General features: G+C 55.5%; 6 protein-coding genes across 6 annotated transcripts; 2 read left to right on the forward strand and 4 right to left on the reverse strand.

Moving 5' to 3' along the window:
• Positions 1-996: 996 nt before the first annotated feature.
• On the reverse strand, positions 997-2,224 carry J7T54_000150 (Peroxisomal membrane protein-like protein; the record flags this gene model as incomplete). Its single annotated transcript, XM_051507405.1, has 2 exons — positions 997-1,991; positions 2,047-2,224. 2 exons carry the CDS (start codon positions 2,222-2,224, stop codon positions 997-999), a joined length of 1,173 nt encoding a protein of 390 aa, XP_051361366.1.
• A 2,327-nt stretch (positions 2,225-4,551) lies between these two features.
• On the reverse strand, positions 4,552-7,156 carry J7T54_000151 (putative nitrate assimilation regulatory protein nirA; the record flags this gene model as incomplete). Its single annotated transcript, XM_051507406.1, has 3 exons — positions 4,552-5,254; positions 5,713-6,839; positions 6,887-7,156. 3 exons carry the CDS (start codon positions 7,154-7,156, stop codon positions 4,552-4,554), a joined length of 2,100 nt encoding a protein of 699 aa, XP_051361367.1.
• A 1,149-nt stretch (positions 7,157-8,305) lies between these two features.
• On the reverse strand, positions 8,306-9,749 carry J7T54_000152 (Di-sulfide bridge nucleocytoplasmic transport domain; the record flags this gene model as incomplete). Its single annotated transcript, XM_051507408.1, has 3 exons — positions 8,306-8,617; positions 8,674-9,572; positions 9,635-9,749. 3 exons carry the CDS (start codon positions 9,747-9,749, stop codon positions 8,306-8,308), a joined length of 1,326 nt encoding a protein of 441 aa, XP_051361368.1.
• Positions 9,750-10,245: 496 nt separating this feature from the next.
• On the forward strand, positions 10,246-11,551 carry J7T54_000153 (uncharacterized protein; the record flags this gene model as incomplete). Its single annotated transcript, XM_051507409.1, has 2 exons — positions 10,246-11,267; positions 11,320-11,551. The coding sequence occupies 2 exons, from the start codon at positions 10,246-10,248 to the stop codon at positions 11,549-11,551; spliced, it is 1,254 nt and encodes a 417-aa protein (XP_051361369.1).
• Positions 11,552-13,066: 1,515 nt separating this feature from the next.
• Positions 13,067-16,142, forward strand: J7T54_000154 (Protein kinase dsk1; the record flags this gene model as incomplete). Its single annotated transcript, XM_051507410.1, has 4 exons — positions 13,067-13,215; positions 14,479-15,336; positions 15,393-15,642; positions 15,702-16,142. The coding sequence occupies 4 exons, from the start codon at positions 13,067-13,069 to the stop codon at positions 16,140-16,142; spliced, it is 1,698 nt and encodes a 565-aa protein (XP_051361370.1).
• Positions 16,143-16,399: 257 nt separating this feature from the next.
• On the reverse strand, positions 16,400-17,580 carry J7T54_000155 (uncharacterized protein; the record flags this gene model as incomplete). The annotated part of the gene is made up of 3 exons (XM_051507411.1): positions 16,400-17,213; positions 17,267-17,502; positions 17,557-17,580. 3 exons carry the CDS (start codon positions 17,578-17,580, stop codon positions 16,400-16,402), a joined length of 1,074 nt encoding a protein of 357 aa, XP_051361371.1.
• Between the last annotated feature and the right edge of the window lie 290 nt (positions 17,581-17,870).

Raw genomic sequence — 17,870 nt, forward strand, 5'->3', positions numbered from 1 at the left:
ACACTCACACAAACCAAGGCCCCGATCGGCTCAACCGACAAAATCAAGTTAGTGCTCAGTCTCATACGGTTACACCACACCAGACAAGCCGGTCAGGAGTCAGGACCTGATGTCGTGTATTTCTCCCCCTATTGTCAACCCATGGCCTGTGCAATGACCTACCAGGCGATCTAGATCTACTGAATGGCCTAGCAGTACAAGGGGACGACTGGAAAGAGGAGCATGCCAATCATTGTCAGGAATGTCCACACTGGGACCTTAGACGTATTCCGAATGCGCGTATTCATGGCTTCGCTTACACCAGCCTCCTGACGCCACTCGCTTGCATTATTAATATTATTAACGCCGACTCGCGAGATTCCCATGTTGTCGCCCACTCTTCCCATCGGCCAACCCTTCCTGTCCTGGGCGTCTGGGACCAAAGGGTTCGAGCCAAGGCTCTTGGCCCGACGCACGTGGAACCTCACCCAGGGAACCGTCATAGCAGCCGCAACTATACATCAAACACCGGCCTAGGCCATCTCACCGAGATGGTAAGCGCGAAACACCTTGCCATCATCGTGGTCACCACGGGCAGAGTTCCGGCCTTGGCGTCCTTGTCAGCATTTGCACTCTGCGTGCAGGCGCAGTGAATTCACTCGTTCTCGAAGCGGGCGGCGCGTGATTGCCGAAAGGGGGGTTCCACCATCGAGGACCGACCCGTTTCAGCGCCCAGCCGACACCATCTTAGTCGATTGCACTACTCACGAACTCGTTTAGGAGAAGAAGACACAAAAAAGGAAAAGGAATGAAACGAGTAGGAAAGCCCGGACGGTGACCTATAGACAACGACGATGTCTGGCAGCGGGGGGAAGACTATCCCAGCTCCGAAGTTTCTGCGCGGTGTAATTAATATCCCGAAATTATACGAAGGATACGCATCCATCATCTCCGAACCGTAGAGATGCGTACCCTCTCCGCACACAATGGTTGACAACATGATATCGTCCTCTCTCATTACGCGCTGGTGCTGAAGTAGTAATTCTCCCAAAGATACTCGTAGTCCTCCAGGATGCCCGCGATGAACCCAGGCATCCGCTGCGTCACGCCACCGACCATCCCCTTTGTCACGTTCTCGTAGAAGGCGCCACGCATCGCCCACCAGGCCATGGCCCAGCCACGTTTGTTCCATTCATCGCGCTCCAGGGCCGTGGTGCGCAGGCTGCGGTCGCGCAGCTGGCGCGCAGCATACTCCACCGTCAGACCAACGACCCAAGGCGTCCATGACCTGCGGTTCTTGCTCGAAGCAAGCGCCGACGCGTAGATCAAGGGTGACAAGATCTGCAGAATCTCTGCCGCCTGACCTGACCCTTGGAGCTGGTTCAACAGATTCTTTGCAGGCTTGATGTCGTCTGCCGTGAGGACGCGACCCAGCAAGTAGGAGCTGATGTCGCCCGAGTTGGGCAGCGAGGGCAGGCTCATCCCCGTCCGAGGCATCCTCCACTCGCGCTCGTACGGCGCCTTGCCTTCATCCTCGCTCAGGATATCCCTGGTAATGTCCCCGTTGAGCTCCACCTCGTCCATCAACTCGCTCTCGCTCTTCGTGCCGTCCTCTACCTCCTCCACGGCATCCGCCGGAATCGCCTCTCTCTCGGGCAATACAGGCGAGACCAGCGGACGTGATCGTGTTATCCGTAGCAGCAAAAGGCGGCATATGGCCTTGATCGCCTCCAGCAGCACCACGACCCGCCAACGCGACTTCTCTCCTCCTTTGCGCTTCGCTGTCATCTCGCAGAGCAGCTCTGTGTAAACGACCATCTGCAGAAGCATCGCCACGCGACGATATTTCGTGTTCTTCTCGCTCCAGAACCGTGTATACCGCGCGTGCGCTGATGGCGTCGGTAGCGCTAGTCGAGAAACAGCGCGCGTGAGGAGGGTATCGTGGTAGAGCGACAGGAGCTGCACGCCCGAATGTATCGACTCGGAGGCTATCTCGGCATCGCGGAAGCGACCTTGTCCCCAGTCAGCAGTTCAAGGGCTATTGGATGGATGGGAGCGTGTGTGTACCTGGGATGATGTACGTGAGACTGCGCAGCGCGCTCTCAATCTGCGACACCTGCCCCGCATTCTTGGTGATGAAGTCCTCGTACATGCCGAGCCATTTTGGCGGCAGCGACAGAATCTGCCCAGCCGTCGGACGCGTCGACCTCGCGCCCGATCTGGGCATCGCTGATGGCGCGGACATGGCGCGCGTGCTTCTGGGGAGACGCCTGCAATTGGCGTGGAATCTCTGAGTCGTCAAACGGAAAGCTAGATGCGATGGATACAGAGCGCAACGGCGAGCGCAGTCGGAGGTCGTGGATTCGAGGCTTGCACGTGCAGATGGATGGTTCTCGATGGAGCAGCGTCGTGGTGAAGTTGGTCGTATGAGATCATGTACGGAGGTGGTACGGAGTACTCACGTAGCCGAGGCATATACGACGAGTGCGGCGGGCCGAGAGCAAAGATCGGGTGGAGCCAGTCTGGGGTAAGCTGCACGAGGGCCAGAATGGGCCCATGGTCATCAACCTACCCTGTGGCTAGTGATAGCATATTCAACATCATTTCTATAGTTACCCCTGATCTAGTAAGGAAACTTGACAGAAAATATCACCCACATCCTTTTTCAGTCTTCAGAGGTCTTTGTCTATATGTGTCTTCCCAGCTGCTCACCTCGTGCATTGCCCGTTGGTCCATAAGCTGCATTTCACCCCTTGCTCTGGATGTTTCCTCGGGTTCATTACAGTTGAAATCTGATAACGGTACTGAGTAGTCAATCGATCCGATCGGTGGAGAGCGTCTCCCAGGCATGCTGTAGATGGTTGGTAAGAAAGGCATGAAATCCCTTCCCGCGAATTGTTGTGCGGCGTATCCTGGCCTCTCTCGCTGCTGCTGCTCCTGTTGCGGAAGCGTGTGGTAGCCTCGCACCCAACATCGACACTTGTAATGGATGGCCATGGGTGGTCCGAGGACGAGCGTGCCGACCGCGACCAGCCAGCCTGCGCCTGTGAATCCGTCACCCATAGCGCCGTGGAGTGAACAGTGTATGCCCCAAGCCATGCTCCCCAGGATGAACAATCCTTCAGCAAAGAGCAGCATGTAGCAGACCTTGACTCGTGGTCGCAAGGGGTGAAGTCCCAACTCTACCTCCGCAGCCACCGTATTTGTGTGGACACTTCCAGACCCAGCAACACCAACACCAAGACATGGAGCCCTTCCACGTCGTGCCGGTCCTTTGGGTTGAACCGTTTTCCGTGCTGAATGACGCGCTTGGAACATCCTTTTCATCTCCTCTACGAACAAGGGAGCTCTCCTGCATTTAAAATCCGACCTAGGTGTATGCATGCATTCTCTTCCTGCCGTGACGATGGTGATCACATACGTCTCCTTCGGCTTCGTGTTTCTGGGAGCTCTGAGTTAGTCAAAGACGTCGAAGCCCCCGAACAGATGTATACGCACAGCTCCAGAGCCATCGGGCTCATCTCAGCCCTCATCAGACTCGATGCTCGAGCCCAGACGACATCGTTGTCTTTGATCGGCTCGCTGCCTTGCGATGGTGCATACCTCTCCATCAGCATCTCCTTGTACGCCTGAACGTGACTGACGAATCTGTGCGCTTGGGCGCAGCTCAGCTTTCAAGAGTCGTTCAAGCTTCAGGACAGCGTCGACCTGAAGTTCGAGTTCCCAGGTCAATGTAAGGGGCATTGAACGCAAGCCATCTATGAGCGTGGCGATCTCAACACGCAACATTACCTCGGATGCTGGAATCGCCGCTGCGCTGGGCGCCTTTTTTGACGCCATCGCCCATGTGCACTTGGCCCTTGCCAGAGGCGTGCAAGAGACAATGAAGCACGAATGTAGCGTTCAGTCGAAGGTGCAAGTATGCCAGGCGGCTGAGTCTGCAGCATCACGTAGACCAATGTGAACTGGCTGACTGCGCCTTGATGCAACAGCCACGGCTCTGGAGAGAGAAAAACGCCTCGTCACTGCACGCGAAGAGGCTGCCGACGGCTGAACAGATATTTGTGATTCTATCGACAAGACGTGCGTCATGCAACGTCAACAATACATATAGCATCCGCTCTGCGAGCAGGATCTACCCGGCGTCCACGCGTCGTGGCGGCGGGCCGTGGGCCGTGGGTTAGGCCAAGTCAATGACCATGTCCTCCCTTGTCGCTTCGAGCAAGCCGCTTGCTTTCAGAACCCCCCGTGTTCTGTTTTGTCTGCCATACCCCCTCGGCAAGATATCCAGAGCCTAGGGCCGTTTCACAACCAGAGGATCTGCGTGGCGCATTTGCGCGTAGCGCCCACGAAGCGTGCAACACATCCTTCGGATGCGCAGGTTTCGCGCACTCCGAAACTTGCCCTGCCATTCGGCTCGACGCTGCGATGATACATGTAACAACAGCCAGGGTATCTTTTCCCTCTGACGATCGCTTTCGAACGAGTATACCGAAATTTTCGATGTGCGGCAATGCACAACATCTTGTACATTTAGATCCGTAGATTTTCGACTGTCTCGTCCGAACCGACTCAGAGGAGCTCGAATCCCGCCTGTTCCAGTTCTGTGCCCCTTGCCAGGATAGGTCGTCCCTGCAGAGGGAAAGGCCAGAACAGGGGGTTGTCCATCTTATCACCCGAATACTTCGCCACCTTTCCCTCGACCTGCGTGGCGCTGGCGACGGCGCAGCCCTGGAAGAGTCCGAAATCGCAGTCGAAATCCGTGTCCACGACGTTGGGGGCGAAAAAGTTGAGGGTGTTGGTATACGTCTTAACAAGGTTATGGTAATCCTCTGGTGGTGTCTTCCCGTCGTCAACGTCGACATCGATTTTCCATTTCTTGGCGAGATAACGCAGAATGTTCAAGGCCTGTTCGGCAAAATGATGGCAGGGCGCCATCTCCGCCAGGTCGGAGATGCCCTGTTTCAAAGCTTCTGCCACTCTCGAGTCCAGCTTGGCTGCTTCCGCCATCTTGGAGACCTCGTCTGACGCATTAGACCGATTGGAGACTGTGGTGGCGCCGACTGCGAGATGCATAATCGCCGACGTCAGAACAAAGTATGGTACGAATGATGGTGTTCGTCGCAGGGTGTATAATTGCGAGTAGGAGCGTAGCAGTCCTTGAATGGCGTCTGCGGCTTGACAACATACGTCCCGGGGTGAAACTTTAGAGCCAATAATCCGCATCTTGATGAGCGGCCTGAACAGGAGAAGGATGGCAAAGTGATAGTACATACTGTAACCGGGTTAGTTCAAATGTTCCGTAGGTCGACGCAGTTGTCCTTACTGAGCGAAGAGAACGGCCGGGGTGAAATTGTGGCCGAGCCGCAGCACCTCTGGTATCAGATCATACCAATTCAAATATTGAGTATATATACTCAGCAATTCCCTCGATGTCAACGGTTTGCCGGGGGAATGCAACATGTACAGTGACTGGTGAACGAGTTCGCTCAGCTCACAGAAGCATTTGTACACAGAACGCACATTAGACGATTGCTCGCAGGAGCGCTGCAACGGTGCTCCGTCGTCAGTGTAAGGTACCCACAGGGATGCCTCGACATCATCGATGATAGCGGGTTTCGGAGGCAGATGGGGGAAACAGGAACACTGCGGTAATGATCCTGTCGCTAAAGACCAAGCACTGTGCAACAACATTAGTAAATGCGGTAGCAGAACGCAATCGTGAGAACTCACTGATCCAATGCAAACGCTCCCCAGAAGGTCGCGGATTGCACAGCCAACTCGTCTTCGTCGCCTTCGTCGTGTACCCGGTGAAGACCCATCTCGATGGCCAGACGTATGCTTTGACCGGCATAGTACCAGCTTTCCGAGTCCCGGCCACAGCTTGCCTCTCGTATGGACATGATACCTAGTGCCTGGATCGTCGTCAACGCGTGGTGATTCGTCTCTTGGTAGAACAACCGCTGGGACTCCTTGAAGAAATGGTCCCCCGATGTATACGGGTCGTTCGGATTCGCTCGCGTCATGGGCTGCGACGAAAAGCGACAGCCTAGCGCAAGCAGCGCATTGACGAGCATGGGCGAGCAGTATCGATATCGGCCGGCTTGAAAGTCCCGGAGGAAATGCTCCTTGCTGAGGGAGGCAAAAGTGGGGTATTCCCAGCAGAAGTACAGCGCCAGTAAATGCTGCACCAAGTTGATATCGCTCGTAATGCTGGTCCAAGTGCCTGATGGGGACTGCATCTCGGGCTCATCCAAAGGCGACAAGATGTGCTCCAGTCCGCGACACCGTGGCAGCCGAGTCGATCGATCGGTTTCTCGCTGGCCCGACCCTACATGTACCTTGTCTGACAGCCAGTTCATGGGGTCTGTATGAGAATCGCTGCGGTTTGAGTCACTGTGGTTCCGCTGGAGAAAATTCCAGGAGCCGTTGTTGTTCTGCAACCCTGGAGACGGCTGCGTGCCGGGCGCGCCAGCAATCCCAGGCAGACCCAAGTTCAAGGCCGCCAGGGATCCGGGGATGGGCCCAATGTAATTCGATAATGGTGGTAAAGTTGTACCCATGCGGGACTGTTCACGATGGGAGGTAGCGGACTGTGGCGCCGCACCGAACGGTGCGTGGTCGCTGAGCCATTCCCCAATGGCTTCGACCGTCTGGCCGTTGCGCAGGCGACTGAGCACATCTTCCCAGAGGCCAGGCCTCACCAGAGCAGCCAAGACGCTATCGCTCGATTTTTGCCGCGATCTCAGAGACTCGATCTCGGTGCGTAGGTTCTCCTTTGATTGGCGCACGGGGATTTCATATTTGCACTCGATTTCTTTCTGGCCCCGGCAACGACTGCAAGGCTGCTGCCCATCGCACTTGGTCCGTCAGCAGATGGTCCCACGACGGTGCCGGCACTACTGACCTTTGCTCGTTTCTTGCGGCATTCCGTGCACGCGTTGGGCGTTACAATGCCTAGACCACGCCTGCGCTTGGCATTTTGGGTCGAGACGGCGTGGGGGACGGAGTTGGCCGCCTGCGCAGCAGAGGAAGATGCTGGCGTCGGATGGCTTTGCGCAGGCGTGCCCGAGTTGCCTGAGAGCGAGGTTGACGTGCCCTCGAGCTGGGGCGTGTTAGACGTACTAGACTGGCCCGGCGCAGAGGGAGTCTGGCTGCGACTCTTGTCCTCGTCCATTGGATGGATGCCAGTCTCAGTGCTCGGGGCTTTTGGAATAAGTTTGTTGGGCAGCGCTGATCAAGACGTGTCGAGTAAATGACCTGAATCTGCTGGCTGTAGGGACATGCTGCGCGTGCGAGGGCTTCGGCGCGTCAGCAGGCCTGAACGGTGGGGAGTCGGGTAGGTGGAAGCAGTCGTGCGCCTCTCACGAGCATCGACAGGTCGAGTTTGGGAAGGGGAGAGTTGAAAGCACGATGTTGGGTTCGGTGGGGGGGAGTGGAGGGGCGGACGAGAAGATTGAACCAGCCTTTTGAGCTTGTCGCGTACGGCCTGCCTGGCCTGGCCTTTTGACCGATCAGACAGCGGTTGCGGGCAAGTATGTGCCGGACACCGTGTTGATTGTGAATTTCCGCAAGCGCGAGTCGATGTGAATGCGAAAGGATAAGGCAGTGTTTGTTTAGATACTTACGAAAGAGGGTGAGTTTGGGTCTGTCTGTCTGGGGGTTGGATCGCACGCGCGACGAATTATTATGCGCTCTCGATGATCCGGGTACGGTATTTGCGACGACACTCTCGACTCCACAGCAGAGCGCATTACTAGCGCACCATGAGGTCATTGCGTCGTAGGTACATCGGGTGGATTCCAGCACATTGTCAAAAGGAGGCATCACACCATCACTTGGTGAAGACGGAGAAGAAATGCCATAAATCGTGCAGGCAATCGTATCCGCCACACGATGCAGAATCAAACAGTAGAATCGAAGTGATCACTTGTCGATGAGCACGCTGACGATGGACCAACAACAATGCCTGAGAAGCAATGTCGGGCGCCCCCACAGCAGCTCAGGACTCCGACTCGCCGCCTGGGACGCTAAAATGGCGGCCTGAGCCGGGCCTTATCGATAGGACACCAGCTTGATATGTTCCCAGGTGCCCTCCAGCCAAGCATGTTACAGATTAGCCCTCCCAGCAGCGGCAAGGGGAGAAACAAGAAGAATTATTATGAGAGCTCAGCGTCCCAACAGTTCAGTAATGCACTTGTGCAGGTAGCAATCGCTGAGCGTGCAAATCTCACAAGGTACAACATGTCCAAACGCCTGCAATGCGGCTTCCAAAACGCCTACACCCCAGCCCCGACAAAGAAATCCCCCCTGGTGTGCATATCCATCAAAAGTCGCGCTTCAATGCGCTTCGCGGATACTTGATCGGGCTCCCGGAGCGATGGCCTCGGCTCGGTGTCCAGAGCAAGGGAGGCGGTGTGTGGTCTGTGTCAGTATCGTCCATGTGTATGGCCCGACGCCGGTGCGCTTGAGGTGTCTGCACTGGTATCCAAGTGACATCGCCTTGTCGGATAGGTCCAGCAGCATCGTCAAAGGACCCTGTTGGAATCGGATGTCGCGGTGGCTCGGGGGCGGCGGGTGATGATGGGCGTCTTGTCATGAAGTAGGCCAAGGCGCCGATGATGCCAGCTCCCGCAGTCTGGACGCTGTTAGTCAAATCCTTGCGCATTTCAAGCATGGGAGTCAGAGACGTACCCAGGTTTGCAAAGACAGCCCGTTGAAAAACTCATTCAAAATGTCGGCTGTCCCTTTGATCATCTGTTTGACCTTGCTGATTGCTTCCGGGTCCTTCATCATGCACTGGAACAACTCATCGCAGGTCTTTTGAAAGAGCGGCCCGACCCCTTCGTTGCACCTGTTCAGCTGGTAGTCCTGGCGACACTGCGACTTCTGAGCCCTGATGACCTCTCTGGCCTCCTCGTTGAGGTTGTTCATGTCGGACTGGAGCGCGTGAAGAAAACCGAGCCCGATCCCCAAGGCCGAGCAGGTGAGAAAGACATTGACGCCCAGCCAAAACCATCTGTGGATGTTCTCGGGCGCAGTGTGGTGCTGCTCCAGCATATTGAACAACTGACCTACGGGATTTCCGCTCTGGGCTGGTTTCTCGGGTCTCCGTCGAGATCTGGAACGTCCGCTGCGCCAGTACTCGGCGCCTGAATCATCCTCGTCGTCATCAGTCACCTCTGCAGATCGTCTCATATACCCTGGCACCTTGTCATATTTCTTCCGACGTCCATGGTCGCGTCCCGATGCAATCTCCCCCTTCCCTGGAGCATGCTTTTTGTACCGAGTAGCCTTGTCGACCCGTGACGGCCCCACCGGACTAAGATGAGTGTCCATGCGATCCGCTTCAGGTGTATCGTTGGGGTAGTCAGACGCTTGCGCTGGGCTGTCCTCGGCACCCGAGGCCTCGGAGAGTATCTGCTCGTCGAAAGGTTTGCGCGGAGTCGTGAAAGCAGGATTGCGAAACGCTGGCGCGGGGGGTGTGGAAGCCGCTTGCAATGGTGTAAAGAGCTTGCGCTGAGGTTGAAGAGGCTTCGAGGGAGTGGTGAAAGGTCTCGGCAGATCGGACCCTTTAGAAGGTGATGCAAAACCTGAAGGTAAAGGTCAGCTCCAATATAGGACATGATGATACGAGGTTAAAGACCCAGCCTACCATTGTTCAGCCGTCTGTTCGCTGTCGCCTTGATGAATGGGCTGCTTTCATCGACCGGTCCTGCATGGCCGTCCCATTGCCAGTCCATGTGCCCTTCGTAAGTACGGCGCTCCATGCTGATTTAAGTATGCAGAAAATTGAGAGAGCGTGGGGTTTCGACAAAAAGACATCAAGGAAGGACGAGAAGACTTGCAGAAATAAGAGTAGAAGAGCGCAAAGGGAAGAAGACAATCAACATCCAAGAATGCTGGTGATGTGGACAGTCACTGGTGGCAACAGCTGCGAGTAAACAAACCCGGATTCACTAGCATTTGCGCATGGGGTGGGCCTCTGTGCCCGCCAAGGTGCCATTTGTGGATTATGTAATCTTGATTTGGGGGTTCAACCACGCCAGAGCCCAAACAGCAAGTTGCAGCCTTCTTCCTGCGCTACACAATACAATCAGTGCTGTGAGTCGCGACATTCAATCCTTTTAGCATCAAGGCAATCACCGATACAATCTGCTTGGGCAAACAACATAACAACATAAGCACACAAACACTTCATTGTATCATCAGCACTGCGCCTCTTCCCAGCGAAAACGAAACAGCGACGCGCTACACCGCGCAAGCATGTCGGACGCAGCGTCGCCTGCTGCGGAATCACCCGTCGCACCACCCGGCAACGAGGTTGTCAACGATGGCCAGGAGGAGGAGTTTCAAGATGAACTGGCCGCAGCCGACTCCGACCGCGACTCCGATGCTCTCTCCGAAGTAGATGAGAATCTCATTGAAGACTACGATCCTGCTGCCGCGAGTATCGAGGACCGGCCTGTCGAGATTGACGAAGACGTCGCCCGGACACTGAAGGCATCGAAGCGCAAAACGGCCGATGGCCCAGCAAAGAAGCCTCGGGAAGGTCGTCGCGAGAAGAAGAAGCGGAACGATGAGGAGAATATGCAAATCGATGGCGATTCGTATGAACAGAAGCCTCGCAGGCAAAGGCGCACAGCTGCTGAGGGCGAGCGACGATCAAAACCTCAGGCTGCGGAGCCGGAGCCGGAGAATGAGGATCACCTGAGCCCCGAGGAAAAGCGAAAGCGCGCAATTGATCGTGCGTTGGACGCGGCCATCAAGAAGCCTGCCGGCAGCCGGCGGAAGAAGAAGGATGAGATTGATCTCGAGGACGAAATCGATGATCTTCTGGCCGAACTCAAGATTCGAATGGAGCATGCCTGCCAGGCCGACAACGAGGCACGCGAACAGGGCCAGCCTGCGCTGCACAAGCTGAAGCTGTTGCCCGACGTTACAGGCATCTTGAATCGCAACAACGTTCAACACGCCGTGTTGGACCCCGACACCAACTTCCTCCAACACGTCAAATTCTTCCTGGAGCCCCTCAACGACGGGTCGCTTCCTGCCTACAACATTCAACGCGACATCTTCCAGGCACTCACGAAGCTGAGCATTGAGAAGGAGACGCTGCTTAGCAGCGGCATTGGAAAGGTTGTCCTATTCTACACTCGCAGTAAAAAGCCTGAGGCGAGCATCAAGCGCATGGCGGAAAGGCTGTTGGGAGAATGGAGCAGACCTATTCTCAAGCGCACAGATGACTACAAGAAGCGCCACATTGAAACGCGCGACTTTGACTATCAGTGAGTATCACCTATCAATGGCTTGGAGAGCCTCGTCTAACAGTTTGACCAGGGCTGCCAAGATGGCACAGCGTGCGAAAGCCAACTCTCAGTTCAGCCTGACCCAGCGCCCAGCGCAGAAGGAAGACGGCAATCGCGCCCGGGCTGGAGGGCTGCCATCCAGCTACACTATCGCTCCACGCAGCACTTTTGAGGGCCCAGGCGGCACGGATCACCGTCCACTTGGTGCTGGCGGTATGGACGCCTTCCGCAGAATGACACAGAAGAAGAAGAAGGCTACGTAGTGGTTCGCATGTACCATAGCTGTATTGACATGGGATGGGTCGGCGTTGGGGATCAGGCATTACTTTCTCTTTATTATCGTACAAAAGCATATCATAATGATTGCGAAAACTGCTCCTTAAACGGCTGCGCGATGATGTGCGTTAACATGTCAGCACACCTTGGCCATCTGCCCACATGCAGTCAGGATGCGACCTGGTGACTGTTGCTATGCTGCGCTGCGCACACCTTACTCACCCCACGGGTCACGTTCCGGCATAAACGTCGTGCGACGTTCTGCAGCTCTGACGTCAGTATTCTTTTGCTTACCCTGGATCATTGTCTTTGTCGCAAAACTTATTACATCTTCGTTTGTAGTGGTTATTGTACAATTCAAGGAAGAAAATGCTCAGCTTCAAAGTTGTTAGAGACATTTAGTGAGGGTTGCGCTTCAGTATTGGAGCGAAATGCGACTCAACAGCGCGTGGTGCTGGTACCTGTCATTCCATGCAGGCAAGGCATTAGCAGTCATTTACCTTGCGCTTTTAGCCTTTCGGTTCTTACCAGACTATCTAATCATACTTTATTCGGAACCAGAAACTATTAAATGTACGATAAATAGCTCCTCGCTTCGTGTGGATTGGTCATAAACCCGTCGACTGGCCGTCACAAGAGTATGGTAAGGCTGGCGTCGATCTGCGCGGTTCTGGCGGCGCCAAGTCAACAGCACGTTGCCAGCCCAAATCAAAGCAATTCTTAGCGACCCCTCGATCCAGCGTCCGACGTCTCCCACCTCGGAAACAGAAATTCCCTCCAACCCACCTGAGCAACACATAAACATACCATCCGCTCGCTGCCGTTTGAGTTTTTCTCGCTTCTTGGCACGTACAGCTTCTTCCTGAAACCAAGCTCAGAGGCGCGATTGTCGTCGTGGGATCTTCTGGTAAGTGCAACTTGGCCCCAACCCGTTCGCGACGTGCGTACAGACAGGCTGGTCGCAACGAGCGCCAGATGCTGTGATGCGACCTGCACTAAGCCACCCCGACGCGCGCATCGCTGGTACATGGTTCGAGGCATCGTCTTTGCATCTACACACTCTCACGATCAATAAAACTTTACTGTCAAAAAATCCCACGTCGCTGACGCTGATTCCAGCTACTGGCTGCCGTCCAAAGACCTACCGGCACTATAGACCTCGACAGCGTTCACGAATAGACTCACCGCAACCATCACACCTGTCATTGAGCCGTCTTATATACATCGTTCAGTTCCAAGAATATTCCGTTCTTACGAAAGCTGTCCTGCACGACGTCCAATCCTCAACTTTTACGCTGTCCCGCCGCCGCCGCCGCTTCAACGTCGTGCGTTACAAGACCTCAAGCACATCGAAGACTACGATTTCGACCGATTTCATTGTCGATTTCGACTCATACTGCAATATATTCCTATATCCTAGCGGCGCCTGCACGATTTGAATACGAATCTCCCGACTTGACGCGCCGGACTTGCCCATCACGCACACGATAAATGACGCCAAGATGAACGGCGAACAACCCACCGACGAGCAGAAGCCGCCTCTAGCGACGCCTGCCGACAGCACCAATGGCGAGAGCCTCGCCGCGAAGAAAAAGAAGAAAGAGGCCTTGAAACCGATCGTCACAAACGATGCTCCGACCAAACAAACAGGGTATGTGCAAATCTTCCATTGCCGTTGAGGGTTGCCTTTTGCATGGAGCCTTCATTCCTCTCCATGGATTATCACCCCGCAAACAGCCCAATCCGAGATTCACCCCTGATTTAGCGAGACACGGGGCTGCATCCACGCAAATGTTTCTGCATTGCGGCTTGCGAAGAGCCCCGTGTCTCCAACATGGCGGACGGCTCTTTAAACCTGGCCTTTGCCTAGTGCATTTCATGGCGATAGCAGTAGCATCGGCATGAGCTTGCCCGGTGTCGTTCCAGTGACGAGTGCCCAGCCGACACCTGCGAGCTAAACCTGAGATAGTGTCTGTGACGGTATCTCTCGCGCAAAGCACATCAGGCAGTGTCCAGACAGGATATTGCCATCTCAATCCATTTGCTATCAAGCAGAAAGCTGGGGATGGCGAAATCGTGCACCCAGCTGGGGCGCTAAGTGGCGCGCCGGACAGTGATTGCATATTGATGAGGGGACCGGAAGCGAGCGGTCGCATGCGGGATTGGCTGGCGCTGCCCAAAGGCGGTCCCTGTTTCTGCGTTGCAGAGGCGCCGATTGCGCGGACCTTTCGCCCACGGCTCGAGTACTACACTGCTGCTACCTTACCTTACTCTGAACGACTCAAACACCCAGCCCTCTCTCCCAGTCCTTGCTCGATACCACTTCTGCGCTGCTTTCTACTACGTTGGGCATCGCTGGCATCGCCCATCTTCACCTGCTTTATTTCCTTTTCTGCATAGACATTCTCCTCTCCTTATGTTTTTGGGCCACTGTCACGACAGCGACATTGTACTTGTTTGAAATCGCTCGCGCTTCGACATTATACCGACTGTCAGAGTCTTTTCCGAAACAGCACGCACCTGACCCCCCAGCGCGCACCTCACCTTCGGCGTTCTGTCGTACACCTCAATACCACTTTGCCTCTGCGACATCGCTTTGTGCGAAGAGCACCCATGTAAATGGGCACTATGAGTTTCCTCAAGACAAGGTTGCCAAGCCACCTCTCACGAGTTGCACAACAACCCTTCATGGCCCCTCCCATACCCACCAGTCCGTGATAGGCTGGCTTCTGTCAGGACATATCGCACGTCAGCATCATCTTCAAGCAGATCGAAGTCGGTCTTGCGAATGCCCTGCGCTTCATGGGCGACGCCCCGCCACCCCTCTTTGGCGCCCATGCCCCACCGCCACTCGCATGGACAATTGCACTTTCATCCTCAAGGCCGCGTTACTGACATTTTCCTGAAACCGCAGAACACAGCAATTTGCTCAGACAATGGCACAATCGCCATCTGCATCATCCGTCGACGAACCCGCCGAGGCGACTGCGGACGAGGAGGATTCCGAAGATTACTGCAAGGGTGGGTATCACCCTGTGCAAGTAGGAGAAAACTACAAGGATGGAAGATATACGATTGTGCGCAAGCTGGGCTGGGGCCACTTCTCGACAGTGTGGCTGTCGCGGGACAACAACAATGGAAAACACGTGGCCCTGAAGGTGGTTCGGTCTGCGGCGCACTACACCGAGACGGCAATCGACGAGATCAAGCTCCTGAATAAGATTGTCCAAGCAAAGCCACACCATCCCGGCCGGAAACACGTCGTCAGTCTTCTCGATTCTTTCGAGCACAAGGGCCCGAACGGAACGCACGTCTGCATGGTCTTCGAAGTGCTGGGAGAGAACTTGCTGGGGCTTATCAAGAGGTGGAACCACAGGGGTATTCCTATGCCACTGGTCAAGCAGATCACGAAGCAGGTACTCCTGGGGCTGGATTATTTGCATCGCGAATGTGGCATCATCCACACCGATCTGAAGCCAGAGAATGTGTTGATTGAAATTGGCGATGTTGAGCAGATTGTCAAGAAGGTTGTCAAGAACGAGCCTGCAGAGAAGGAAAAGGAGAACAACCGCAACGGGAGAAGACGACGGAGGACGTTGATCACAGGCAGCCAGCCCCTTCCATCGCCTCTTAACACGGGGTTCAACCACAACAACCTCTTCTCCCAGTCCAGCGCTCAGGCGAGTCTGGCGGGCATGCTCAGCGAGAGCAAGCCATCCGGTTCATCGCCAAAGGCGACAGAAGAGGCACAGAAGCAGCGAGAGAAGAGCGCGTAAGTTGGATTCGCGCCCGCGATCGATTCAAATGTAACTGACATGTGTGTCACAGTGACGTGCTCTCGCGAGAGGTCTCGGGGATTTCGCTCGACAAGAACAGCTCACCATCGGCGGGCGAAAAGAGGAAGGCAGAGGAGACTTCACTCGAGGTGATCAGCGTCAAGATTGCGGATCTTGGCAACGCTTGCTGGGTGAACCACCATTTCACAAACGATATCCAGACGAGGCAGTACCGGTCTCCAGAGGTCATCTTGGGCTCAAAATGGGGTGCCTCCACAGATGTCTGGAGTATGGCGGCGATGGTAAGCTTCCCCAGGACTCTCGCGCCCTGCCGTCTGATCTTGTCCGCTAACAACAGCAGGTATTCGAGCTGATAACGGGCGACTACCTGTTCGATCCGCAATCGGGCACGAAATACGGCAAAGATGATGACCACATAGCCCAGATTATTGAACTGCTTGGGCCGTTCCCCAAGTCCCTCTGCCTGAGTGGTAAGTGGAGCCAGGAGATATTCAATCGCAAGGGCGAGCTGCGCAACATCCACCGGCTGCGGCACTGGGCACTGGCCGACGTCCTGCGCGAAAAATACCATTTTAAGGAAGATGAGGCGAAGCGCATTTCGGACTTCCTCACTCCTATGCTCGAGCTGGTGCCGGATAAGAGGGCCAATGCTGGCGGCATGGCGGGGCATCCGTGGATGGAGGACACGCCAGGCATGAAGGGCATGAAGCTGGAGGGGCTGGAGGTTGGAGCCCGCGGCGAGGGAATCGATGGATGGTCGACGGAAGTGCGGAAGCGTTGAATGGATGGATACACGACGGTGAAGCGCGGAACAGATGTCAGATACTAGGCTGATGTATGGCTTCCATTGTGCAATACATCATCTGTTACGTTTCCTGCAAGGCAACCGTGGACGAGAAGCGTTTTTGCCTGGGCTATGTCCCTGGCTCACGTCGGAAATTCGTGATTAGACTTCGTGCTTGCAAAAAACCCCCTGCCTTGCTTTTCTTCAGTCTATTACTCGTATCTCGTCATGCGACACTCTCTATTCTGGCCAACTCACTTGGACAGCCTGCTTCTCCGTTTCTTGACCGTGGCAGCGGGACTATCTCCAGCTTCTGCCGCATCACTGCTGCTGTCGCTGACGGGCATATCCTCTGCAGGTTCTTCCGTCTGCTCGCCAAGAACTTCTCGCACGATCCGATGCCCTTCGTCCTCAGCGACTTCCCCATTCATGGCACCGCATGCCATGCATCTCCATTTGCCAATTTCTGCGAGCGTCTTGACACCTGGCGGTGCTTGCCCGTTCACAAGGCGACATTGGCTGCAAAGGAGGACGATGCGATTCTTGGGCGCCGTCTCATCCTCGCCGAGCAAAACGTCGAACACGCGGTCGTACCAGTGCGATTCGGGCGGTTGATGTGGTGGCTGCTGGTGCTGGTGGGCCAGGGGCGGCATCTGGGTGTACTCGGCATTGGGCGCGAACTCGGCGTTGGCCTCCTCCATCGCCTGCGGTCGCGAGCGGTGCTGCTGCTGAGGTACGTCCGTTCTTCTCTGAATGTTCGCGGTGGGAGGCGGTGGCATTGTCGTCCGGCTGGGAGCCGGACCTTGCGGATGCTTGCCTGTCTTGCCATCGTTGGCCTTTGCGGTGTCGTCTCCGCCGTCGCCAGCAGCCTTCTTCTTGCCCTTTCCAGATTTGCCATCTGCCCCGCCGTACTTCTCAATGAGCTCCATCGTGGAGTCATACTTGGTCGCGTCCTTGAGCTTCTGGATCGTCTTTGCTCGTTCCTCTTGCTGCTCTTTAAGCTTCTGAGAGAGGGAGTCGATTCGCAGGTTGAAGTACCCGGTTGTCAGCCTTCTAGTAGCATAGATCCTAGCCAAATCAGCCATTGTGCCCGAGCTGCTTCTTGCGCAATGAATTCCTACAAGACGGGACCGCCTGCCATTGCTGTCCACTCGTACGCGCCCATGCGATTATATCCCACCACGGCAATCATAACGACGGCGTAGACAAGGAAGGCAAAGGTCATGTAGAGCGTCCATAGTACCTTGACCCGTCGGGCGCGCGAGCGCAGTTTGTCGAGATGCGCTTGGTTGGCGGCGATCTTTGTGGAGAGGTTCGAGAGAGTCTTTTCGAAGGATGCCGTGTCGGAGGACTCGCCCTGCGGGAGAAGTTAGCAGGCAGGCACATTCCAGAAAGGCAGGCGGATGCGAACCCTCCAAGGCCAGAAGGAGACCATGGCGATCAGGGACTGTAGGCGTGCGCTGCGGGATCTGGCTTGGACTTGGTTTGTGTGAGTCGAAACGCTCCGAGGATGAGCGCTGTGGCTACGCGCACAGTTGGAGCAGCTCTGCACCGTTCCGGAAATGGTGAAGAGGCGAGTGCGGCGGTGACCTCACTGGTGAACTGGTGAGCTCGTGACGTGTGGCTACGATCTCGAATTGAGCCACGTGTACGTATCCGTGGATCTAGTAGACAAAGCACCAGCCACACTCAAGGTCCGCTGGCTGGCAGCGTGAGGTAGCGTAC

This window comes from Emericellopsis cladophorae (assembly GCF_022114955.1).
Source record: "Emericellopsis cladophorae strain MUM 19.33 chromosome Unknown NODE_31_length_266811_cov_117_018179, whole genome shotgun sequence".
Classification (NCBI taxonomy): domain Eukaryota; kingdom Fungi; phylum Ascomycota; class Sordariomycetes; order Hypocreales; family Bionectriaceae; genus Emericellopsis; species Emericellopsis cladophorae.